The 24,115-nt window shown below is 36.4% G+C and overlaps 2 protein-coding genes across 4 annotated transcripts; both read left to right on the top strand.

Annotated features, from left to right (window-relative positions):
* The first annotated feature begins 6,789 nt into the window (after positions 1–6,789).
* LOC134320121 (syntaxin-11-like) lies at positions 6,790–7,984 on the top strand. Its single transcript, XM_063001434.1, has one exon. The coding sequence runs from the start codon at positions 6,793–6,795 to the stop codon at positions 7,663–7,665; it is 873 nt and encodes a 290-aa protein (XP_062857504.1). The 5' UTR covers positions 6,790–6,792; the 3' UTR covers positions 7,666–7,984.
* Positions 7,985–10,199: 2,215 nt separating this feature from the next.
* On the top strand, positions 10,200–23,863 carry LOC134320754 (leukocyte elastase inhibitor-like). Of its 3 annotated transcripts, XM_063002343.1 has the most exons (9): positions 10,200–10,241; positions 11,978–12,034; positions 14,607–14,784; positions 18,553–18,693; positions 19,070–19,210; positions 20,315–20,432; positions 21,404–21,546; positions 22,485–22,652; positions 22,746–23,863. In XM_063002343.1, exons 3-9 carry the CDS (start codon positions 14,617–14,619, stop codon positions 23,151–23,153), a joined length of 1,287 nt encoding a protein of 428 aa, XP_062858413.1. In that variant the 5' UTR covers positions 10,200–10,241; positions 11,978–12,034; positions 14,607–14,616; the 3' UTR covers positions 23,154–23,863. The 3 variants fall into 3 exon arrangements, with proteins under 3 accessions (XP_062858413.1, XP_062858412.1, XP_062858414.1); XM_063002342.1 differs by lacking the exon at positions 10,200–10,241 and having other exon boundaries at positions 11,897–12,034; XM_063002344.1 differs by lacking the exons at positions 10,200–10,241; positions 18,553–18,693 and having other exon boundaries at positions 11,899–12,034.
* Positions 23,864–24,115: the final 252 nt, after the last annotated feature.

A 24,115-nucleotide genomic window follows, 5' to 3' on the forward strand; every position in this document is an offset into this window, starting at 1 on the left:
ATTAAATAAAAACTTCAACCTAAAAGTAGAAAATCGTAAAATAGAATCAGACATAAATTAATGCTGGTTACCAGGTACCAGGTTGCTTTTAGCTGATAATTTAGCTGATAATAGCAATTTACACGTAACAAAACTAAGGCCATTTGGTGAAATAAAGTATTCAGTAAAAAAAATAAGCGTTTAGCTGAAAATAACAAGGACTAGAATCCTTTGGGTTCACACAAAAAATGTGCATCTAATAGATAGTGGTGGTTAAATTATGTCAAATTAGACAAAAATATTAATGTATTTAAATAAACAAAGGTATTTAGATGATGTAAACAAAAAACAGCCTGTTTAAGTCTTTGCTAAACTGTAACAAATAAGGTATTTTTTGGCATTTAGCAGATGCCTTTTATCCAAAGCCACTTACAGTACAGTGACAGTATAAAGTCTGAGCAATTGAGGGTTAACCAACAGCAGAAATCTGGCCGTGGTGGGGCTTGAACCAGCGACCTTCTGATTACTAGTTCAGTTCCTAAACCACTAGGTTACAAGGTAGAAGAAGAATAGGATATAAAAGGTTTTCAGACTCACCAGGCACTCCACTTGGACTGACTTAGTTTGTGTTTAGTTTGCTAAAGCCTTAATAAACTACCAGATCATTTTTCTGCTGCTCCATGTGTTGGCATTGAGTTATTTACCTATTATATTTTTTATTTGATTTCGCTGGTGTTATTCAACAAAATCACAATTACAAACCCAGTCATATTAGATTAATTGCCAATTAAATGCATATTGAATCTATAAAGGCTCTTAATATTAGGGATTTCATACGTGAGATTAGAAAGCAACATAATGCATAACTTAAAAGGCAAAAAAGGCCAAATAGTATTTACAAACTGCACTTGTAACAGTCACAAAAGATGAAAAAATGACTTTAAATTTTTGTACTTTTATCAAAATTACCTGGATCTCCACTTCCTGCATCCATCTGAGAAGTTCTTCTTGAAGATAGCTTTAACATCCAATTACAAACCATTCAGGACTTGTAGGACAGCATTCTGCAGCCAGTTCTTGATATTAACAAACTGTGATGGGTTTCTGTTATTTTGTCCATCGTCTGCATTTAAAGTTTTGAAAATTAAGTTGTTAATGTAGTCTGTGCATTAATCTTGTTCACCTATCTAACGACACACTAGTATTTCAAACTCTCATTTCCGTGGTGGACTTGAATTAAGCAACAGTATCAGGACGAACCAGATTCTTCTCATACTCAGTAGTTTAGATAATTCATACTGCTTTTGGGGCAAGGTTTAGTATGAGCAGTATGAACAGTATGCTATTTACAGAAATATGACCAGATGTGGAAACGTGTCCCCTGCTAAATATGTCCTCGAAAATGTTTTGTTCTCCATTCAAAACCTCCCGAGATGTGAAAGAAAATGTTTTGAGAAAAATTTAAGGCATAAGAGCAAAAGACGCTCACCTATTGTGTCATTACTATTCTGTCCAACAGAGGGACTCATAACAACAGGATTTACACAGATTTTTTTTACTTTGCTACTCAAATAGATCTTAATGCAGTAATAGTGTCTGTCTGTCTGTTTATCTATCCATCCATCCATCCATCCATCCATCCATCTGTCATCTTTTGTCCATTTTGACGTGTTATTATTTCTGAATAAGAAAGAAATAAAATGATTTGGTAAATGCACAACCTGGCTGATTGTATAGATTTTCATAGAGGAAGAAGGCCATGTAAAGAAAAAGTCTGAAGACAATGTGAAGAAACAGTAAAAAAGTAAAAGAAGAAGGGAAAATTAAAGTATTGAAGATGATTGAGAGGAAAGTGATGAATAAACATAAAAACTTAAGCAGTTAAGTTGGTTTTACATTGGACATTCACCTAATATCTGAGTTTCTCTCCTCTCGATCTCGGTCAGTCAACATCCAAAAAAAAAATACAACTGCATAAACTAACTCTGCAGTAAACAATGTACAAACTACAATCAAATACACTGTTAAAACTTTAGTTAATTTTTAGGTATCACGGTTTTCTAAAAAAAAATTTATATCTGCATTAAAATACTAAAGGGGGTTTAACTGTTTAAAATGCTGTAAAGGTTGTCGTATTTACATTGTGACATGTGCCTCTTCCTACACCTACATTACAAAATAAAAGCCATGCAGTATAACTGCAGTAATAAATCATAAATCCTTAAAAAAAATTAAATGTATTTTAATACAATAAAAGTTGTTACTTAGTGGCATGAACTACTTACTACACCTGTATTACAGAATAAAAGTCCTCTTATTTTGTAATTAATTTGTAGTATTACATTGCTCTCGATAACTACAGCCTTTATAATATAAAAATGTACAATTCATGTTTTAAGTTATTCTTTAAAAAAGTTGTGTATTACTGTAGGCAGTTGTAGAAAGCAGTACATGACCCAAGGTAACTACTATAACCTTTATTAAATAAATATTTACATTTAATGATGTTTAGAGGCACTCGGGTGGCTCAGTGGTCTATAATGCTATCCAACTAACACTGAGATCTAGGTATGAATCTTAGTGGTGCTGGCATCAACAAAGACATGGCTGAGTGGATGGCTTAAGCCCTGAGATGGATTGCCCTCATGTCTAGGGTGTTCTTACCTTGTGCCCAATGGAACCAGACGTCGCAACCTGGAACCAGAGTGAAGTGGTTAATGCGAATAAAGTAAAATGTAATGATTCTTAACAATATGATTTATTACTGTAACTATACTGCAAGACTTTTACTTTGTAATGCAGTTGTAGTAGGTAGGTAGTAGTATGAGCAGTATAAATAGTACTAAAATCTTTATTATATTAAAATTCACATTTCATTTTCTTTAGAGCTTTTGACTTTTTATTGTAATTATACTGTTGGACTTTTATGTTGTACTGCAGGTGTAGTAAGTGGTACATGTCACTAGGTAACTACTACAACCCTTGATGCATTTTTCCTGCACTTTATAGACGCTCCCTTAATATTTTAACTCAGATGTACGTGGCTTCAAAGAAGTTATGTTAACTAAAATATATGTGAATGTAGTTTCTTCATTGTTTAGGCTGATCTAAGATGCTTATTAACCTAGAACAAGAAGAAAGAAACTCAAATATCAGACAAATGTCCAATATAAACCTTAACCGTATTTAAATAGAAAGCAGTAGACTAGTTCTATTAGGAGTTAAGCAAGGACGGTGAAAACAATCAAAGGAAAAGGCCAGGAAAAGAGTATCTGTCCTTCTTTATTCTTTTTTTACTTAATAAATATTAACATTGGTTATTTTAATGATTATATGCTCGCCAAAACAAAATAAATGTCCCCATTCACCTCATTTTAAAAGTATTAAATGCAGTAGAATGCAGTTTGTAATTCAGCCCACCAGTTAGCACCCATTCAGCTGTAAAATGGATGTCAAAAACAGGTCTGAGACGTTACAAACGAGGAAACATCAGGGTAATAAAATTGTAGGTTTGCTACCCTCTTGAGGTGTGTAACTAAGTCGTGTTTAGTGGAAAACAATACATGCAGGCAAACTGCGCAGATCTACAAATCATCATCACAGCTGGTTGGTGGTAGCATTTAGGTGTGTGTATGACGGTAAGATCAGCGGTGTGTAAAAGCCAGTTCGTTTGAACACACCCACCATAACCGCCGGTGTCACTCACCTGCATCCGTGTCGCCGCACAACAAAGAGCTGCAGAATAGTAAGTAAAGTGTTTTATTCTTCTGTTTCACGGTCATATGTAGCATGTAGGCTGTTAAAATACATTCAAAGTGTGATTTTTAAATACATACGTAAAGTTTAGGATTTTAAATACGACAGGAATTTGGTTTATTTAAAAAAAGGGAAGAGTACTGTACTGATGTTTAGGTTTTGTTAGTAATTAAATACAAATATTAAAAATTCAAGAATAATTATTTGTATAGGCAGCTTTTATAATTAAGTTATTTTATGTATGTGTGCGTGTGTGCTGATCAAAAACTATGTAATTGTTTGTTTTGTAATTATATATGTATAAACAATTATGTAATTAAATACAAGGGACGTTGTAGCCTAGAGGTTAAGGTCTTGGACTAGTAATCAGAAGGTCACTGGTTCAAGCCCCACCACTGCCAGGTTGCTGTTGTTGGGCCCCTAAGCAGGGCACTTAACCCTCAATTGCTTAGACTCTATACTGTCACAGTGCTTTAATTCGCTTCGGATAAAGGCGTCTGCTAAATTTCGAAAATGTAAATGTAAGAACTAAAAATACAAGAAAAAACATTCGTATAGACAGCATTTTCAATCGAATAGTTTTATGTAGCTCTATAAAAACATACATACATATGTAGTATTGCTCAACAGCTTATATTGAAAAATGTAAAAATAAAAATGTAGAGGTGCCCAGGTGGCGCAGCGGGATATTCCACTAGCACACCAGCGCCAAGATTCTGAATTCCTCGGTTCAAAACTCGGCGTTGCCACCGGTCGGCTGGGCACCATCTAGTAAGCATAATTGGCAGTGCCTACAGCAGACACGTTTCTGCTAGGGCGGGATGACCAGACTACATGGGTGGGGTCTTCAAATGCTGTGTAAGGACCCTGATTAGCAGGTGGAGAGGCACCTGTGCAGAATGCATGGATGAAAAAGGGTTCTGCTGAGGACTGCGCGCGGGTTGGTGGAGGCGTGGGGTGCAACATACCCACCTAGATTGCAATTGGGGATCCCTCAGCAGTGGAAGACAAATTGAGTACGCTAAATTGGGAGAAAATGCATCAATAAAATAGAAAAAAGAAATAAAATAAAAATGTAGATTAAAAACAAACTTGCTTATTTCATCTGTTGCGCTTTGTTACTCACCGTTTTTATTTGACTTATTCATACTTTCAAACTTAATTCGAGCCACTTAAGAATTAATAATGAAAAAATAATGCAAAATGTATCACACTATAAGAGCATGTTACTGTGTTACTTTTTCTCTAAGTGCTTCAGTTAGAAGCTGCACAAGTTTTCAGCAGAAGTGGGTTAGTTCTGAACTACTGTTGTGGGTACTTTTTGTTTCATCTTGAGAGATTAAGGGCTTTGGATTATTGTCCTGGTATTGAATGTAGCCTAACATGGCTCCCAGTGCCTTCCACAACATCACAGACCCTTCACCATACTATAACATAACAATGGGTATCAGGTTATTTTTAGTTTATCCTTCTTTTTACGCCAAACCCACCTTTGTTGCCAAAAAGTTCAATATTCATTTAATCTGACCAAAACATGGTCCCAGTGCCAAGGACATTTGGTAAACTCCAGGTGCTTATATTTTAGGATAGAAGACAAGCCTTACAAATAATCTGTTGGCATAGAGGTGGTGTCTAATGGTAGTTGTGGTTACATGGGTGGTTGGCCACTGTTTGCTTGCAAACACTGAACCTTCACTGGATCCTCTTTTTATATCTAATCATGATTCCGTCACCTGTTACCAATTCACCTATGTATTGTGGAAAACAGGGCAAATTAATTATTCTATAAACAGGCATCAGATTTTAAATATATTTGTATTTATTAAATACAATCAAATTAGTCAACCAGAACAATAGTAGCCATTTCTTTGTACTTTGCACTGTTGGTTCAAGTAAGTTTCAAGAGATTTACCATATCAAGAAATCTATAAGATTTTATCTATAAGATCTATCTTATTTTTATTACATTTCACAAAATGTCCTAACTTTTTCAGAAAGATGCTTTATAGCAGAGCTGATATTCGAACTCGAGAACTCAAGATCTGGGCAGGCTGGACTAGCATGTTTTACCACAACGCCAGCCAAACGCCTTAATGTTCCCCTGTGACCTCAATTTACTTCCATATTTATTAATGTACTTCCCATAAATGCAAATTTCACTTTAGTCACTTTAGTCACACCTATCAAAACATTTAACATTTAACTAAAACACTTGGCACCTATGCCATAATATTAAATGCTTGTAAAACCAAGATAAATACACCGATCAGTCATAACATTAAAACCACCTCCTGGTTTCTACGCACATTGTCCATTTTATCAGCTCCACTTACCATATAGAAGCACTTTGTAGTTCTACAATTACTGACTGTAGTCAATCTATTTCTCTACATACCTTTTAAGCCTGCTTTAACTCTGTTATTCAATGGTCAGGACCCCCACAGGACCACCACAGAGCAGGTATTATTTAGGTGGTGGATCATTCTCAGCACTGCAGTGACACTGACATGGTGGTGGTGTGTTAGTGTGTGTTGTGCTGTGCTGGTATGAGTGGATCAGGCACAGCAGCGCTGCTGGAGTTTTTCAATGCCGCGTCCACTCACTGTCCACTCTATTAGACACTCCGACCTAGTTGGTCCACCTTGTAGATGTAAAGACAGAGACGATTGCTCATCTATTGCTGCTGTTTGAGTTGGTCATCTTCTAGACCTTCATCAGTGGTCACAGGACGCCCTCCATGGGGCGCTGTTGGCTGGATATATTTTTGGTTGGTGGACTATTCTCAGTGTAGAGTGAGTGTAGAAACAAGGAGGTGGTCGTATTGTTTGCCTCATCGGTGTATAGCTTGAATAAATATTGATAATACAAAAATATTAAATTATAGTGAAGAAAAACAAGGGGAACATTCACCGTGATCACTGATGTGCAGACAATTCTGTCTTGTTTGGCAAGTAAATAATATGCAAATAGTTCTCAAAAACTGTACTGCAGTGTGTTATGACATTGTTAATTGAATTTTGACATATATACATTTATCTTTAACCAGTGTTCACAGCTATGAGAGACAGACTAAGCCACCTTCAGGCATACTCAGCATCCAGTGTCAATATAAGGGAGCTGGGAAATGCCACAGCAGACTCTTCTTCAAGAAAGGAGCATCAGAGGAAGACTTCTCAGGATCATAACCCTGACTCTGAGATGGAGGCTGTTTTTGAGGAGGTTCAGAACATTCGTCGTGATATTCAGCTTATACATTTGGATGTGAAGCATCTTAGCGAGCACTACTCTCAAGTTCATGCTGATTTACCAAACTCTGCAACTTTCCAACAAGACACTAATGGCATTACTGCAGGCATCAAGACCCAGGCTGAAAACATACTGGCACGTCTTCGCACAATGGAAAAGCATGCTAAAGAACTGGAGAACAAATATGGCACTGACACAGCAATATCTCGAATAGCGAGAACGCAATATGCTAATATGAGCAACAGCTTCCGTGATGCAATGATGGAATACAACAAGATAGAGATGAGCCACAAGGAGACGTGCAAAATGCACATCCAGAGGCAGATGGAGATTGTGGGGAGAGGGGTGACAAATGAGCAGATTGAGCAAATGCTGGAGAACAACCAGTGGAACGTCTTCAGTGAAAACATCTTAATAGAGGGCAGAACAGCACGATCCGCACTAAACCAAATCGAAAGCCGTCACATGGAGCTGCTGGAGCTGGAAAGCCGCATTAGGAGCATCCATGAAGTGTTTTTGGATATAGCCATGCTGGTAGAAGAACAGGCCTCTATGATGGACTACATTCTTAATAATGTCCAGAAAACTGATGCACAGATGAAGGGTATGCTGGGGAAGCTGAAGGATGCTAATAATTATAATAGAAAGCACCCATTTAAAAAGCTGTTTTATAGGAAATGTTAAGCTGCACTCAGATTGTTCAATTGTTCAGATTTTGTTTGTTTCTGTGATTTAACAGCATTCACAATTAGCCACCATGAAAACACAGACTCTGCATAGCACCAACAATAAAGGACATCTACACCCAAACCAAAGCTTGAATACTCATCAAGTTCCTGTTAATTACAGGACTAAAAGCTCATGTCTGACCCCCACATATACTTCCTTGAAAGGTGTCGATAAGCAGCCCAAACTTTTAGGGAAATGTCCATCCAACAAGGTCACAGGTGGTAAACATGCATTAAGAATGGATAAGAGACTCATTCTTTAATTTGTAAGTTAAAAAACATGAACTTTTTAATAGCATTTTCATAACTATCTTTCAAACTTCATTGTTTATAACTATGTCTAGTGCTTTGGTAAGTAAATGAAAGAGTGGTTAAAATTAAACTCTTCATATTTATCTTCATATTTTGGTGAACCTGTGAAGCAGTTTTGATAACCAGTAGTTACAATGAATAATATGTAAAATAAATCTAAAGTTTCAGTGTCACCAGATTAGGCCATATTAGGCACATTAGGCAATAGATAAGGCATCCAACCATGAATACACAACCTGAAGATAGATGATTGATGGCTAAATATAGATTAGGTGTGTTTTTTAATTGGGAAGATCACTTTACTTCAGTTAAAAGTTAACAAATTTGTTTATTACAAATTGTAGGAAAGTCAAGGCTACAACAGCTCGGCCGAGGACTCTCTTTTACCTAATATCAGGCGCATGCAAAAAAAGAGTCCCGATTGTCTCTCCATACACGCTCTTATAGTCCCCTTATCTATGCCAGGGGCGTCGCTCACATTCTTACACATTCTTTGTTCTCAAACTGATTTCATCAAGTCTTAATCAACTAAGGCATAGTCCAGTCTCTTTCTGCTGCAGTCAGCATACATGTCAGCTGGCCCATACACACTGGTTTTCTACTTATCTGCTCCATTCTTTATACAGTGACTTTGCTTAACCCTTTGTACATAACATTCTGTGCCTTCGGCCTTCATTTACTTTACAGTATCATAATCAACTTTTACGTTTACATTTTCAGCATTTAGCAGACGCTTTTTTCCAAAGCGACTTACACAGTGAGCGGAACACAATGAGCAATTGAGGGTTAAGGGCCTTGCTCAGGGACCCAACAGTGGCGGGGCTTGAACCGGCAACCTTCTGTTTACTAGTCCAGTACCTTAACCACTGAGCTATCACTGGCCCCGCCTTACATTGAACTTACATACAACGAACTTACATTGTTCATTTAATAATCTTACAGTCTGCATCAAGAAAATTGGATGATTAAGAAAATAAAAATGCACTGCAGTTCAAAAGATAAACTATACAGTTTTAAAGTTATTGTTATTGAATTACGTATACTGTAAAGACGATATGCATTAATATAATGATACTATATTAAGCATTACTGTGATTCATGCTGCTTTCAATGGGCTTATACCTTCACTGATCACACACTGCATCCAGTTTGGAGTTTAATATAATATGAATGAAAATATTTACCAATGTTTTATCTGTGCTAGAATTGGTAAAATAATAAAGTAACAATTTAGCGTGTGACTTAATTTGTTGATCTGTGTATTACCCCCAAAATGACACACCAGCCTTCTCTTTGTGAGGTCTAACAGTATGAAAAGTGTTTTCCATGCAAAATGCCAGATTCAACTAATCATTCGATCAGGCTCTTTGTGACACCTCTGACACCTATAAACCATATCAAAACAATAAATATAATTTTTTTGTTGTTGTATATACTAGTTAATACTAGTTAATTTCCCTAAGGGGATTTAATTTCCTTAAGGGGATCAATAAAAGTCTTATCTTATATGAATAAAATAGTAAGTTTTGTGTATTTTATCGTACCAAGACCTGCTTCTTTTGCCAGGTACAATGACAAAAATCAGGCATTCGACCATGTGTAAAGAAAAGAAATGTCAGGACAAATGATGGTTTGACAGATCACACACCGACTGGAAAATAGAAAAAAGAACACATCAGATATTATGTTAATGTTAATATTGAAATAAAAAGCACTTGTTTGTTTGTGTTAGCAAGAAGAAAAAAATTCTAAATGAAATTTAATGCAAATGATGGAAGTTTGTGATTTACAAACATTATTTTCCGGAAAAGTTAGGACAATAAAAGTTAGGTTTATTTTCTTGAAGCTTAGATTAATGTTTTGGCTGAACAACTTGATTGTGTTTTGTAAATAACAAAAAAAGTTAATTTGCCATCAAGGTAAAGTGCATTCTCAAGGAAGTCCAAGGCTATTTCAGCAAGACAATGTTAAACCTCAATACAATAGCATAGTTTTGTAGAGCCTTTGTGTGTATGCTTGACTATAAAAGTAAATTTGTCTCATCAGATTTTACTTGACCGGCCTGCCTGCAGTCCATTATCTGTCTCCTGTTCAAAATGTATGGTGCAGCATGAATAGAAGAATCAGACAAATGCAATCACAGCCTGTTGAGCAGATGTATAAGCAGTTTGAAGCCTTGTATAAAGCAAGAATGGGCAAACAAAGCCACCTGCAAAACAGGTTAGCAAATTCAGACCCCAAACCATTAACAAGTGTAAATAATAGGAAAGGTGATGTAACACAGGAGTAAATATGCATCTGTCCCAGATTTCATATTTCCTTAGCTACTAAATTAAACTACTGGGTTTAACTTCTCTATCCACACCCGGGTATGATTACTGCCAGATCTGCTGGATCTACACATCACTTAAACAGGACCTGTGAAGCAAGTTAGGAGTTCTCAACAAACAGCACATGATCCCACATTCTAAAGAAATTTAAAGACAGACAAAACAAAGTCATTGAAATCCATCGGTATGGAAAAAGTCATTGCTGAGAGCCAGAGTGAGAGTAATTATCCACAAATATGGAAAAATTTAAAGAACTAAAGGTGAAAAGTTTTGGAAGACATGGGTCACGTTACATGTGGCATAAAGCTGAGACCAGATTTCTCCATAAGAACATCATCCCAACAGTCAAACATCCATCTCTGAATGCCTCAAAAGAAAAAAAAAGGTTTTGAAGTGGCCGAGTCAAAAACCTGACTTGAATCCCACTGAGATGCTATGGCAAGATCTTAAATGGGCAGTTCATGCTTGAAACTCTTTGAAGAACCTGAATTAAATCAATTCTGCAAAGAAGAGTGGGACATAATTCCTCTATGACTTAAAAGACTCAACACCAGCTGTTATAAATGTTTAATAGCAGTTTTTACTACCAAGTGTGGCACAACCAGTAACGGTTTAGGATTTTAACGTCATGTTTTACACTTTGGTTACATTCATGACAGGAACAGTAGTTACTCGTTACACAAGGTTCATCACCTCTTAAGGTTATGTCCAACACAGTCTTGGACAATTTAGTGTCTCCAATTCACCTCACTTGCACGTTTTTGGACTGTGGGCGGAAACCGGAGTTCCCGGAGGAAACCCACGCAGACACGGGGAGAACATGCAAACTCCATACAGAAAGGACCCGGACCGGCCCACCTGGGGATCGAACCCAGGATCTTTTTGCTGTGAGGCGACCCGAATGCTTTACCTAAAATGAATTTCAAATATATTCCATTTATATTAATGATTTGTTACTTTCTTATAACAGTACAATAAATATCAGTAGTAAGCCGTTACTACTTTTAAAGTATTTTTAAAACAGTGGCTGTGAATGTGAAGACTATTATTAGACAACTCAAATGGTCCAAAGGACAGTAATATTTCGTCTGTTTTTATTTAATATAATATTATTAAATAAAAACAGACGAAATATTACTGTCCTTTGGACCATTTGAGTTGTTTGCTTCAACTAATGTCAATAATTAAATACTATTATATTCTTTTTTTTATACAATATTTACTTACTTGACTTAGTTTTTAAACGTTGCGCGTGTTTTTGCCAAATAATTTAAAGTTGTATGCTTAAAGTGTATTTCCGTGTACATTTGACGTAACCTCTCCAAAACTGTACAGTGCAGTCAACTATATAACACTTTGAAACGAGAATTTTCAGGAGCACTTGAAGGCACCATGAATTTGCGAGGCATGTTTTTACGGCGTTAATTCTTCACGCTACACCGGTCATATCCGCATTGCTGTGGGTGGTGTTGTGAAATACTTTGTCTATTTTGAACCCGTGTGTTTGACCCCGCGTGGGTGTCATCGTGAGTCACGACCACACCCGTGAAGTCTAGTTCAGTGCTGCAGCTTTAGAACTCATATAAATACAGCCGAGCTTTCTCACAGTCCTGTGTTTTCCACTAGAGCTGGAGCACTGAGCTAGAACAACTCAAACCAGGAGGAACTACAGCTACAGTAAAGGTAATTTGTGATTTTATTTACAGTTTAAAAGCCTTTATCTTTCTCTTCTTCTCATTTTGATATGTAAAGTATGTGGTGTAAAAGATCGGTTTACATGTTCAACATGTAAAATATTAGGACTGCACAGGGTCTGTGTGAATGTTAACCTGTGTGTGATCAAACATGATTAAATTATAAAACTATAAGCAGTAAAAAATGACTCACTTTTGGGTCGAAGATTATTATTATAGTAATATTTCATGGGTGTGGATGCAGGTCTCAGTTGCTGCAGCTTAAGTTAAACTCACAGCACAGTACAAGTGTATGGAAAGGTTTGGACACACCTAGATAAATGACATTCATTTTCAAAGCAAAAATACCACCAATTACAGCAAAAAGTTAAGAAATAAATATATATATTTTAAAAGAATAATTTCATGATACTGTCATATTGCAGTTTTGCAGTTTGATAAATTAAAATCAACTTACATTTATAATTCTGGCATGTGCAAAGGTTTGGACACCCTGATAAGCAGTACTTATTAACACCCCTTTGGCAGATATCACAGTTTGCAAAAAAGAGTCTTTCTGTACTGTGTTTATGAATACTTGCAAAAATGCTTTTTGTTTTAAGATTTTTATAAATGCACTTCATGTTCAAAATCTGCCCACCAGTGAGCGTTTCTTAAGACACAGTATCCACTTCATATCCACTTCGAAAACGTCTTTTGACTTTTTACCTATAACTGTGAACAAAGCGTTACATAACAAATTCCAAAATGCTTGGACAATCAGATAACAATCAGTACAAAGTTGATTGTGTTTCTTTCTTGCTTCATATAACACCTCAGCTTACACTTTGTGTGCCAAACGTTTTCATTGGGAGTCAGGTCAGGACTGCAGGCAAGCCAGTCTAGCATCTACGGTGTGTTACTAAACATTTTTATAATATTTGCAAACTGTGGCTTGGCACCGTATTGCTAAAACACGCAGAGATGTCATTTAGATAGAAGTAAATGTTGCTTCAAAATGCATATCTACTCCTCAGCATTAACAGGTCATTGGCACCAACATACCCCCACACTGTAACAGATACTGGCTTTTGAAATTTGCAGTAATAATCAGGATGGTCATTTCCTCTTTGTCTGAAGAAAACAAAATCTATTATTGTTTTAGATCATTTGAAAGGTGGACTTGTCAGACCTCAGCACACGTTTTAAAAAGCTTTGCAAAATATCACTGAGCCCACGTTGTTATATTTGGGCATTCTGGGCATTCTGATGGAAACCTGTTTACCCGCCGAGGTTAAGGATTAAAGTCGAGACTGCAGTGCCAATGATGCTGCTCCTGCCGGATGTGACTGGTCTGGAGTAATTGCAACGACAAGAAATCACTACAGACTTTATTGAAGACTAGAGCGGATAACAACTCTATTATTATTTAATTGTTTATTTATCTATTTATTACCAGTTATGACTTTAAGATCATTTAATTCTGTGTTTGTATGATTTGTGTAAATCGTGTATTTATTTAAAGTATCCTCCAGGCCACCCAAGAAGGATGGGCCCTGCTGAGTCTGGTTCCTCTCAAGGTTTCTTCCTGTAATTTTCAGGGAGTTTTTCCTTGCCACAGTCGCCCTCGGCTTGCTCAACAGGGGTTTTTGTATCTGTTGGTCCTGGATTTTGTAAAGTTGCTTTGAGACAATGTATATTGTAAAAAGCGCTATATAAATAAAGTTGACTTGACTTGACTTATATTTATTACAGAAGCCGTCTGAGGGACTAAAGGTCACAGCATTCAGTACTGATTTTTGTCCTTGCCCCATATGAACAGAGATTTCTTTTAATTTCTTTTAATAATTTTGGGGACTGTAGATCATGAAAATTCTTTATAATCCTTTATGAACCACCTTTTTGAATGTGTTGCAGACATCAAATGTGTAATTATTATGTCAATAGAGTTAATAAGGTTGGTTCTGTCTTCTTTTTGTGTTGTTTTTTTGATAAATAACCTGTAAAAGACAAATTACTGCTTTTTGTTTTCATTTGCATTTTACCTACTGTCACCAACTGTTACACTTGATGCCCTTCCTGACAGAACCCTTTAATTTTAATCTGGGCTTGTGACCAGCACTGAGAGTGCACTGAAAAGTACAACTCCCAATGGCTAGGCAGTTTTGCACCATGGACATTAGCCAATCTGAACCCTGAATCTCTTGATCTCAGCAGTAGTGTACTTTATCACCGTGATCCCTAGTGATAACTATTTATCATGCTGTAAATACAAACATTACATCCACAGACCTGGTCTGTATAGCTGATAAAATGCTATGGATTTGTTAAATGTTCTTCAAAATGTTTTAAATGTACAGTGTTCACCTTATCATGGGAAGATATTTTGATACAGTATCAATTGGAGGGGATCCAATAGTTATCTGTTGCATAATTTGCTTGTTAATCAGTTAACACTGGAGGGATTTTACCTGATCTACTCTGTCTTTAATAGTAACAATAACCAGTTTTAAGTGTCTCTCACTTTAAGCAAGCTGAAATATTATTTCTAAAGTTTAAATTGCTATTTTTTTCTTTCTCAGATTTCGAAAAATGGAGTCCCTGTCAGTGGCAAACACTAACTTTGCTCTTCATCTCTTTAAGAAGATCAATGAAAACAACAAAACCGGCAATGTGTTCTATTCTCCCCTCAGCATCTCCTCAGCACTGGCCATGGTTACTCTGGGAGCTGGAGGGAACACTGCAGCTCAGATGTGTGAGGTTGGGAAAAACATTATATAATTCAATTTAATTCAATCTTATTGTCATTATATCAATACAGGGTTGTAGAGTGTAATGAAACACTATCAGACTACTTCTCCTGTGCAGATATAAAAGACAATAGTGCAAAGACAATAGACAAAAAACGTGACAAACATTAGACAAAGGTGCATAGACAGTCAGTAGTATTAAAGTGTACACTATACTGGAAATAAGTATGTAGTCTGAACAACTTCAGTTTTTCTGTTTGTGTGCATTAATTAATATATAATGCAGGTGTTGTATGTTTTTAACTTTAAATGTTAACATGAATAAAAATAATAGTTTATCAGTACATCAGGAAGTAAAAACAGTGGGAACACAGTTGGTTAAATGAACAAGCAGAGGCGAGAGACGAGTCAGTGCAGAAGTTGCCTGGCGCAGCTTGTAAATCATAAAAAATGAGTTGTACATGTGTAAAGCAGGTGAGATTATGTTAGGTTTGCTGTGAGGGTGTGCCAGAGGTTATAGAGGTTGTAAAGTAGAAGAATAACAGGGACATTGTAGAGAATCTAAGGTTGTGGGTGGGTTGATAGCAACAGACATGATCAAACTAGTGGAAGTGAGCAACACTGAGGGCTTTGTCCAGTGGAAGTGAAAAATATGACACAATGTGCTTTTGTCATAAAAGTTTTTTTTTTAGATCAAATTTGAGGTTTTTTTTTCTAAAGCTAGTCTTGTTCTCGTTCACCCTGAGTAACGTGAGATCAAACTGAATTGGCTGCCAGGTAGTTGCAGGAATTTGCAGTGGTGAGTAGTTGCATGGCACAACAATGTGCTTGTGTCATAAAGTGTTCGGATTGTTTTTTAGATGAAATTTGAGTTGTTTTCCATTTCCAATTTACATCAGTTATTCACATGCACACATTCATGATTTCAACTTGTTGGTTTAGCATAGGTCATGATTTTTAATTCTTCTTACAGTACCAGCATTTAGACAGAAAGTGTTTTCATGACAATCACTATGCTGTTTGGACTAGTGTCGCAGCCTCAAATCCCTCGGCCTCCCTTCAAGTGTTTTTTATTCTCGTTTACTTTGAGTAAACATACAGGGACACCTGACCATAAACATCTTGAACATTCCATTCCAAAGTCTTGAGCTTTTTTATAAGCAACACCTCCTACTATTCTGTGAGGGCTTTTTATAAGACTTTGCTGAAGATTACGTCTGTGGAAAATGTTTCTCATTTAGGCAAAATTCCAGCAGCCTTTTTTAGGTTACTCTTGATAACGTGCATAGAAATCCCCAGGTTTATGAACAGCATATACAAGACTTTTAACACAGGCTGTTGACAACACACTCAGATAAATATCGGTACAGTGCAGCTTTTTCTTGTTTTTTCAGTTTTGTATGAAAATCCTTCTTTGAAAGTGTGAGCATAAAGAGGTTTTTTTAGACCAACACACCATTTGACGGGTGATTTCACTACACAGATACCTTTTGATGACTCAACACAATCTTTAGATACACCCAGTTGGCCACACCTTTACTGTCTCACTGCTCATTTATCACTCTGTGTTTAGCTAAAACTGATAAAGTTGTCCTGGTTACAAAACCCACTATAACCCAAATGCAGACTGACCTTTGATGCCTGAACATGCAGTATTTATAATGCTGTGTTTTAACATCAACTCTGACCATCTAGACTATTTGTCTCGATCCATGAAATGCTTTACTAAGACTCCTAAATCTACATTTTAAAAACAAATGAAACACAAATGAATTTACCATTTAATTTACCCATGAAAACAAACATGTACATCACACATCCATGGTTATAAGAGACAGACATTGTTTACATCAGGGGTGGGGAACCTCCGGCCCGTGGGCCATATACGGCCCCCCGCTCAATCAAATGTGGCCCGCCATATATTTCCTAGATTTTATTGTCTGAGCTTTATGCATTTAATTAAACTTTAGATGAGACAACAGACATAACAAATACGAGTCCTGTTGCCACATACCAGTTGCGCATTGCCACGACGTCATTGCCCCCAGATATTCCACAGCTGGTCAAGACCAAACATTCACAACCGTCACATTGAAATTATGATAAGGTAAGTCTGAGATCAAATATAAACACTACATACCATCAGCATCATGTATTTATAAAGCCTATATTATCTGGCTGTATGTTGCGTCATTGTAGTCTGTGGCCCGTGACCAGATATGTAATTATTAATCTGGCCCTCAGTGGGTAAAAGGTTCCCCACCCCTGGTTTACATGCACATGGAAGTGATTTACTGGGCGCATCCTTTGTGCTACATAATGTTTACTTGTACTGTTTATAGATCATTAAGAAGAGGAATCTCTGCTTCACTCTTGTAGTTTTTTATTCCTACACATCTTTAAGCCAGGATTTCTCATAGGTTTCTACAGACTAATCTTTTTACAGATTGTCTGAGCCTACTTGCTAATTTTGTATTGTATTTATTTATTAGGATTTTAACGTCATGTTTTACACTTTGGTTACATTCATGACAGGACAGGTAGTTACAGGTTACACAAGATTTATCAGTTCACAAGTTTATTGTCAAACACAGTCATGGATAATTTTGTATCTTCAATTAACCTGACTGCATGTCTTTGGACTGTGGGAGGAAACCGGAGCTCCTGGAGGAAACCCACGCAGTGCCAATTTGGTAAAACTATTAGAAGTTTATTCATATTACAGCAAATACAGATACAAATTTTACTACAAAAAGTGATACATAAATGTTAATATCATACTTATTGGTGTATGCTTTTCCTCACATAAGTATAATCTGATGTTTGTTTATGGTTATACAATAATAAATCCTGATTCTGTTATGCTAATAAGGCAGGATTCAGTCAAGACAAGGACTAGGAAAGAATGTCCCTTGGGAAAATGGTGACACTTGATCAGAAGTGCAATCATTTAACAGTGTTTCTCCACAGGCATCCTGCTAATAACAACTCCATGGTAGATACTCCACTGAAGAAATATTTACATTTTTTTGCTGTATAAGTATATTTGATGCATAACGGTAATAAATCACATAATCAACTCCTCCAATCCAGGGCCCTATTTTGTTCTATGGAACAATCTGTGGGACCAACTGTTTAAAACAGTAGTTTTATACAGTGAGATGAACACCGTGACTTTACATTAGTAGCCTTTTATTTTTGTCAATTTTTAAAATAAATAAAACAAGGACAGTAAGTAAATTGGAAGCAGCTTAGTGTTTTTAACCAACCAGAAAGATACACAGCAGTATGAAAATACGTAGGCTGTCTCTTGATTGGCATTCCTCTGTACTAAATAATGTCAAAAATAGTGCATAGTTTTTGTTTGTATTGTTTTGACATGCTAGTCATGTTAATGTGGTTTCAGTACCTTTAGAGGTATAAACAGTATAAATAGTGAATTGTTCTCAACCTTCATTTAAGAAAAAAATATGCATTTTAAATTAAAATACAAAAGTCAGGTCTTTGTTCAAAGGTTAAATGCTCATAAAAAATGAGTAGGGTGTAGAGCAGGGTGTGGTCCTCTTACCTACTGTTTAAACAGCACTTTAGTGTTTGCTTTTTTGGTCTCTTAGCAATATGCAGGAGGGACTTTGTGTGTAATACAGACACTGATTAATCCTGTATCCTTTTGGGTAATACTCTTTTGAATTTAGTGCTCATAATACGGACACTTGCAACAATCTGTACAGTAGTGATAAATGGTTTTACGATTCTCATGATTAATATGTAACTGTAGGTCTTGTGCTTCAACAAACAAGCTGCACCTAAACAAGCTGCACCAGAACAACAGGCAAAGAAAACCCAATCTAAACAACCAGTGCCGGTACAACAGGCACAAAAATCTCAGAAGTTCCAGTTACCGGCGGCTTTATCAAAGGTTAAATTATATAAATGCTTAGTGGAGACACTAACATGCACGGTAAAAGGGCATTATTTTAGCAGTAACGGTGGTGATGGTCGGCTCAAAGACTTCATGGCATAAAATGTGCTTCTCTTTGGTGGTGGATAACTGGGATCCTCAGTGTTATTCTGCATTTACTTGGGAAATACTATAGCGGGCTTGCTTAATAAACAAGTATGGACAATATTAACAATAATTGTTCCATGTACAGTTTATAACATGCTTAAAGCATTTGCTTGACTGTTATATACTAAGTTGTTGCTAGTAATGCAAATTAGATGAAAAACAATAATAAGCCCAACACTAAATGACAACAGGTTTCTAACTTTATCTCCTTATTCAAATTCCCTAGTCTTTGCAATTTGGCAAAGCCCAGGATGATGTTCATATTGGTTTCTGCAAGTTGATGAGTGAACTGAACAAAGCAGGAGCCCCGTACGCCCTCAACCTGGCAAATCGGCTTTATGGAGAACAATCCTACAAGTTTGTGGAGGTAAGACATGAACTTCAGTATTGTACAAGAACCTATAAACGCAGTGCTTTTCATAAATATTGGGAAAAAACAAGCTAATGCTACTACTGTGGAAGTACCTACAATAGCTATAATATTATTAGTGTCATAGTTTACATGTTTGACTGATATTTAAGACAGGTGGTACAGTAATTCAATGTAGAAATTATGAAGGCATTCAGATGTCATTAAGATTTCTTTTAGTGCAAAACACAGCAAAAACAATCTGTAATTATGATCAATTTACTTCTTTCTGATAGTCTTGCACTAGTATAATTTAGCCTGTTAGTCTTTTATATCTATATGTGGTGCTTGGGAGGCACAGCGGTTTATAATGCTAGCCTCCCACCACTAACATCCGGGTTCAAATCTCAGCCGGGTGTCTAGATAGACAGATATGATTGGCTATGTCAGAGAGAGGGTTGAGTGATAGTCTGTGGAAAACCTGCCTTGAGCTTGGTGTATGTAATAAGTGCAGGTTAATCTTTTATTCTTGAAAATGTAGAAATAACAAAAAAAAATGCTTGCATGCTTACATACAGTTCTGGAGTACTTGGTTAATTGTAGGTTCAACAACCTGACCTTGACAAAGTTACAGAGATTTTCTATACATTTATATATTTTATTTTAAACATGGTTATACATGCATAGATGTTCAGTATATTTATTTATTTATTTATTAGGATTTTAACGTCATGTTTTACACATTTTGGTTACATTCATGACAAATCAGATAGTTATTCATTACACAAGGTTCATAAGTTCACAAGTTCAATGTCAAACACAGTCATGGACAATTTTGTATCTCCACTTCATTTCACTTGCATGTTTTTGGACTGTGGGAGGGAACCGGAGCTCCCGGAGGAAACCCCCACAGACACAGGGAGAACACACACTGGGGATCGAACCGAGGACCTTCTTGTTGCAGTATTTAAACATCCCTTGTAGACACCAACAGATCATTCTCCAACTGTTTATTTAATAACATGTTAATAATTGATAGTGCACTGCCTTGTCATCTTTAAATTAGTTTATTTTATAGAATTTATTTACATGTGTGAATTATTAATTACATTCTTGTTATAGAAATTTCTAGCTGACACAAAAACCCACTACAAGGCTGAACTGGAAGCTGTTGATTTTCAAACAAAGGCAGATGCTGCACGTGTCCACATCAATACGTGGGTGGAGAAACAAACAAAAGGTTAGTTCTTTATTTATGTATTTATTGTAAACCTGATAAAACATTAATGCTAAACTGCAGTTAACTTTAATCATTGGGTGCTCGTCTGCTGACATATTGAGCTGAGGTCTAGTAAGAAAATACTGTGCAGTATTTAATACAGTATATAATACAGTGGTCCATACTTTTCAGTCTGACAGTCTTAAGGATATCAATTTTGAGTAGTGGAGTACTTCTTTTCCTAGTGTGACCATACACAAACATGAAGGGACCTATATTGATGTATACCTGTATTATATGCTTGGAAAAACAGATCTAGGAGAATATTAAAGTTTGTTGTAGTTCTTTACAGTTACTTGTATTATTTTACAACTATTAAGTGAATTACAGTATTTGGCCAAATTATGGTTCATAAATTATACTAACATTTTTACTTTACTGTAAACGTGAGAAACATCTATGTAGTTACTTTATATTATAGGCTGGTCAGTAGCTAGCCTATGGTATTGGCTAATAATGAAATTAAAAAATATATATTAGAGACTCATGGTTTAGCCAAGAAAAGTTTTGCCCCCATACTGATTTTCTTGCCTGCTTCAGAACTTTGCAAGGTTTCCCCATACAAAATTTAATATTAGACAAAGAAAACATGATGATGAAAACATGATGATGATTCTGATATTTAAATTCTTATATTTTTCGTATACAAAAGGTTATGCAACACCTATATTACCCATGTGGGAAAAATAAGGGTTTCAATTAGAAACAAATGAGGTTAATTAGAGCAGTATTGTTTTTCTTGTTATTTATTAATAATAGTGGTAGTATTTATATACTATTATTAATTATTTTTGAATAAAATGACTTCCCATGCTTTTAATAATGTGTTGTTATTTAGTAATAATAGTAGTAATATTTTTACAGTATTATTTATTATTTCTAAATAAAATGCTTTTAATAATGTGTTGTTGTGAATTTATTCCTTAACATAGACAAGATCAAGAACTTGCTGCCAGAAGGAATTCTTGACAGTATGACCAGACTTGTCCTGGTGAATGCTATCTACTTTAAGGGAAGCTGGGAGAAGAAGTTTGATGTGGCCAGAACACAGGAGGTTCCATTTAAGCTGAACAAGGTGGGCACTTCATTATATGCTTTTACCAATTGTTTTAACATCTTTTGATCCTCTATTACAGTTTATGTTCTATAATTCCTTTTTTATTATTATATTATATATTTTTTCAATATTATTTTATACGTACCACCACATGTTAGAAAAAAGAAACACCAGCAGTCATAGTTTTGCACAGAAATGGAATAAAAACCTGAGCGATGGTAGAAAGCAGGATGATGGCAGAAAAACATCTGGCATAGAATTGGTTCCGAGAATTCAGTACAGCTTATATATTTGCATGCTATTAAAACAAACTTAATCTCAATTCAGAACGCTGCATGTTGATTGGAACTGTGGCTCTGTGCTGGGCTTACATAAAAAGAATCGAATGTCTGGGTCTTATTGTAACACCGTTGTTGGCTGTTAACAAACTGAGTCAGTAGTGATAGTGACATTAGATCAAACTAGTCCCACAATTGACCTGGTAATACTTTAAATATCTATGTTATCTTTGACATTTTTATGTGATTATATCAGTATATTAGAACAGGCACACAGCAGGTAAAGTACGCAAGCTCACTATTGATGAGATCTGAGGATCCAGGGTTCAAATCTCAGTGGTGAAATTGACCGGTCAGGCGTCTCTATGGACATGATTGGCTAATGTCTGAGAGCGGGATTGCCAAAACTGCCTAACCATTGGAAGGTGCACTTGTCAGTGCACTATCAGTGCTGATCTCATGCCCATGTAGAATTAGGAGGGCTGTGTGTGTCAGAAATGGCATCCTGCGTAAAAGTCTGGTGTGCAGATCAGATCCTCTGTGGCCAAAAGAAAAAAACAAGTGTATAAGAAACAAGTACTTTACCATAGTAAAGTCAAAACAATATTCTAAATCCCAGCAGTGCACAAACAGTTTTTTATGCCTAATATGTGCACTATTTAATGCTATTATTTACAGAAAGAAACTAAGCCGGTGAAGATGATGCATCAGAAGGCAAAGTTTCCTCTGACCTACATTCCTGATGTTGGCTGCCGTGTTCTAGAAATGCCGTATATTGGAAAGGAGCTTAGCATGCTGATTATGCTTCCTACTGAGATAGCAGATGAAACTACAGGGCTTCAGAAGGTAAATTTTAAACGTTATGTCCAAACTGAATAAGCTGTGTTTACATATGTACTTGTTTTTAAATGTAATATATGTGTGTCTGTACGTCCTCAGCTTGAGAAAACCCTCACACCTGAGGTGTTTCTGGAATGGACACGGCCTGATATGATGGACACTGTGGAGGTAGAGGTGGCTGTGCCCCAGTTTAAACTGGAGGAGACCTATGACATGAAACGGCTGCTCGTCAGCATGGGCATGGTGGATGCCTTCGATGCGTCTAGGTGTGATTTTTCACGCATGTCTCCCGGTAATGACCTGGTGCTCTCTGAGGTGTTGCATAAGGCTTTTGTGGAGGTGAATGAAGAAGGCACTGAAGCAGCTGCAGCTACTGCAGCCATCATGATGTGCCGGTGTTTGCCTCTCCCTCCAGAGCGCTTTGTGGCGGATCACCCCTTCCTCTTCTTTATTCAGCATAAACCCACACGCAGCATTCTGTTCTGTGGACGTTATTCCTCTCCGTAAACTGCCTGATGCTGTAATCATTTATTAAAGTTGCTGCAAAGTGCTTGGGGTGTTTTTATGACATGCCAATGATTGGAAAATATTTTTTTAGTCCTAATGTTTAAACTTTATTTCCAAAAAAAGTTGGGATGTTTTGTAAAACACAATAAAAAGATTTTTTTGAGCATCAATTTCTAAATGTGTTTATATTAACAAAATACTCTGATGTTGATCAGTGAAAACACTGAAAATACTTTTATCAGTTACATAAAAAAAATTGAAGTCGGCTTGGTGGCTCGATGGGTAGCACTGTTGCCTCACAGCAAGAAGGTCCTGGGTTCGATTTGCATGTTCTCCCCGTGTCTGCGTGGGTTTCCTCCGGGAGCTCTGTTCCCTCCCACAGTCCAAAGACGTGCAAGTGAGGTGAACTGGATATACAAAATTGTCAATGAGTGTGTTTGACATTAAAAACTATTGTTCCTATCTTGAATGTAACACAAGTGTAAACCATGATGTTAAAATCCTAATTAATACATACAGATTTAAGTGAATTAACAATTCAGATTCTTCTTTTACTGCATTTTACAAAATATCCCAACTTTACCAAGTAATTGGGGGTTGTGATTATCATGCCTTAATTTCTCTATGCAGTCATCTTAAATAATAAGTGCAATTATCACGCTGTGCATTAATTTAATGCCATAAAAATCATTGAAATTAAACAAAATAAAATATACAACATGTAAATTGTCATGTCATTGTTGATTTTAGTTTTTTGTTTAAAGAAAATGTATTCGAAAATTCCGGGTTCAAATCTCAGCTGTGCTATCGGGCAGTCAACACAGACACGACTGACTGAGGACGGGTGGGGAATGGCTGAAGCCCTGTCCAATGTATTACTGCCTCACGATCAGCGTATTCTGCGTGAACCAGACCTGCCATGACCCTGACCAGGATAAAGTGGTTGATATAAATGTTGAGGC

This window comes from Trichomycterus rosablanca, chromosome 9 (assembly GCF_030014385.1).
Source record: "Trichomycterus rosablanca isolate fTriRos1 chromosome 9, fTriRos1.hap1, whole genome shotgun sequence".
NCBI classification, from domain to species: Eukaryota; Metazoa; Chordata; class Actinopteri; order Siluriformes; family Trichomycteridae; genus Trichomycterus; species Trichomycterus rosablanca.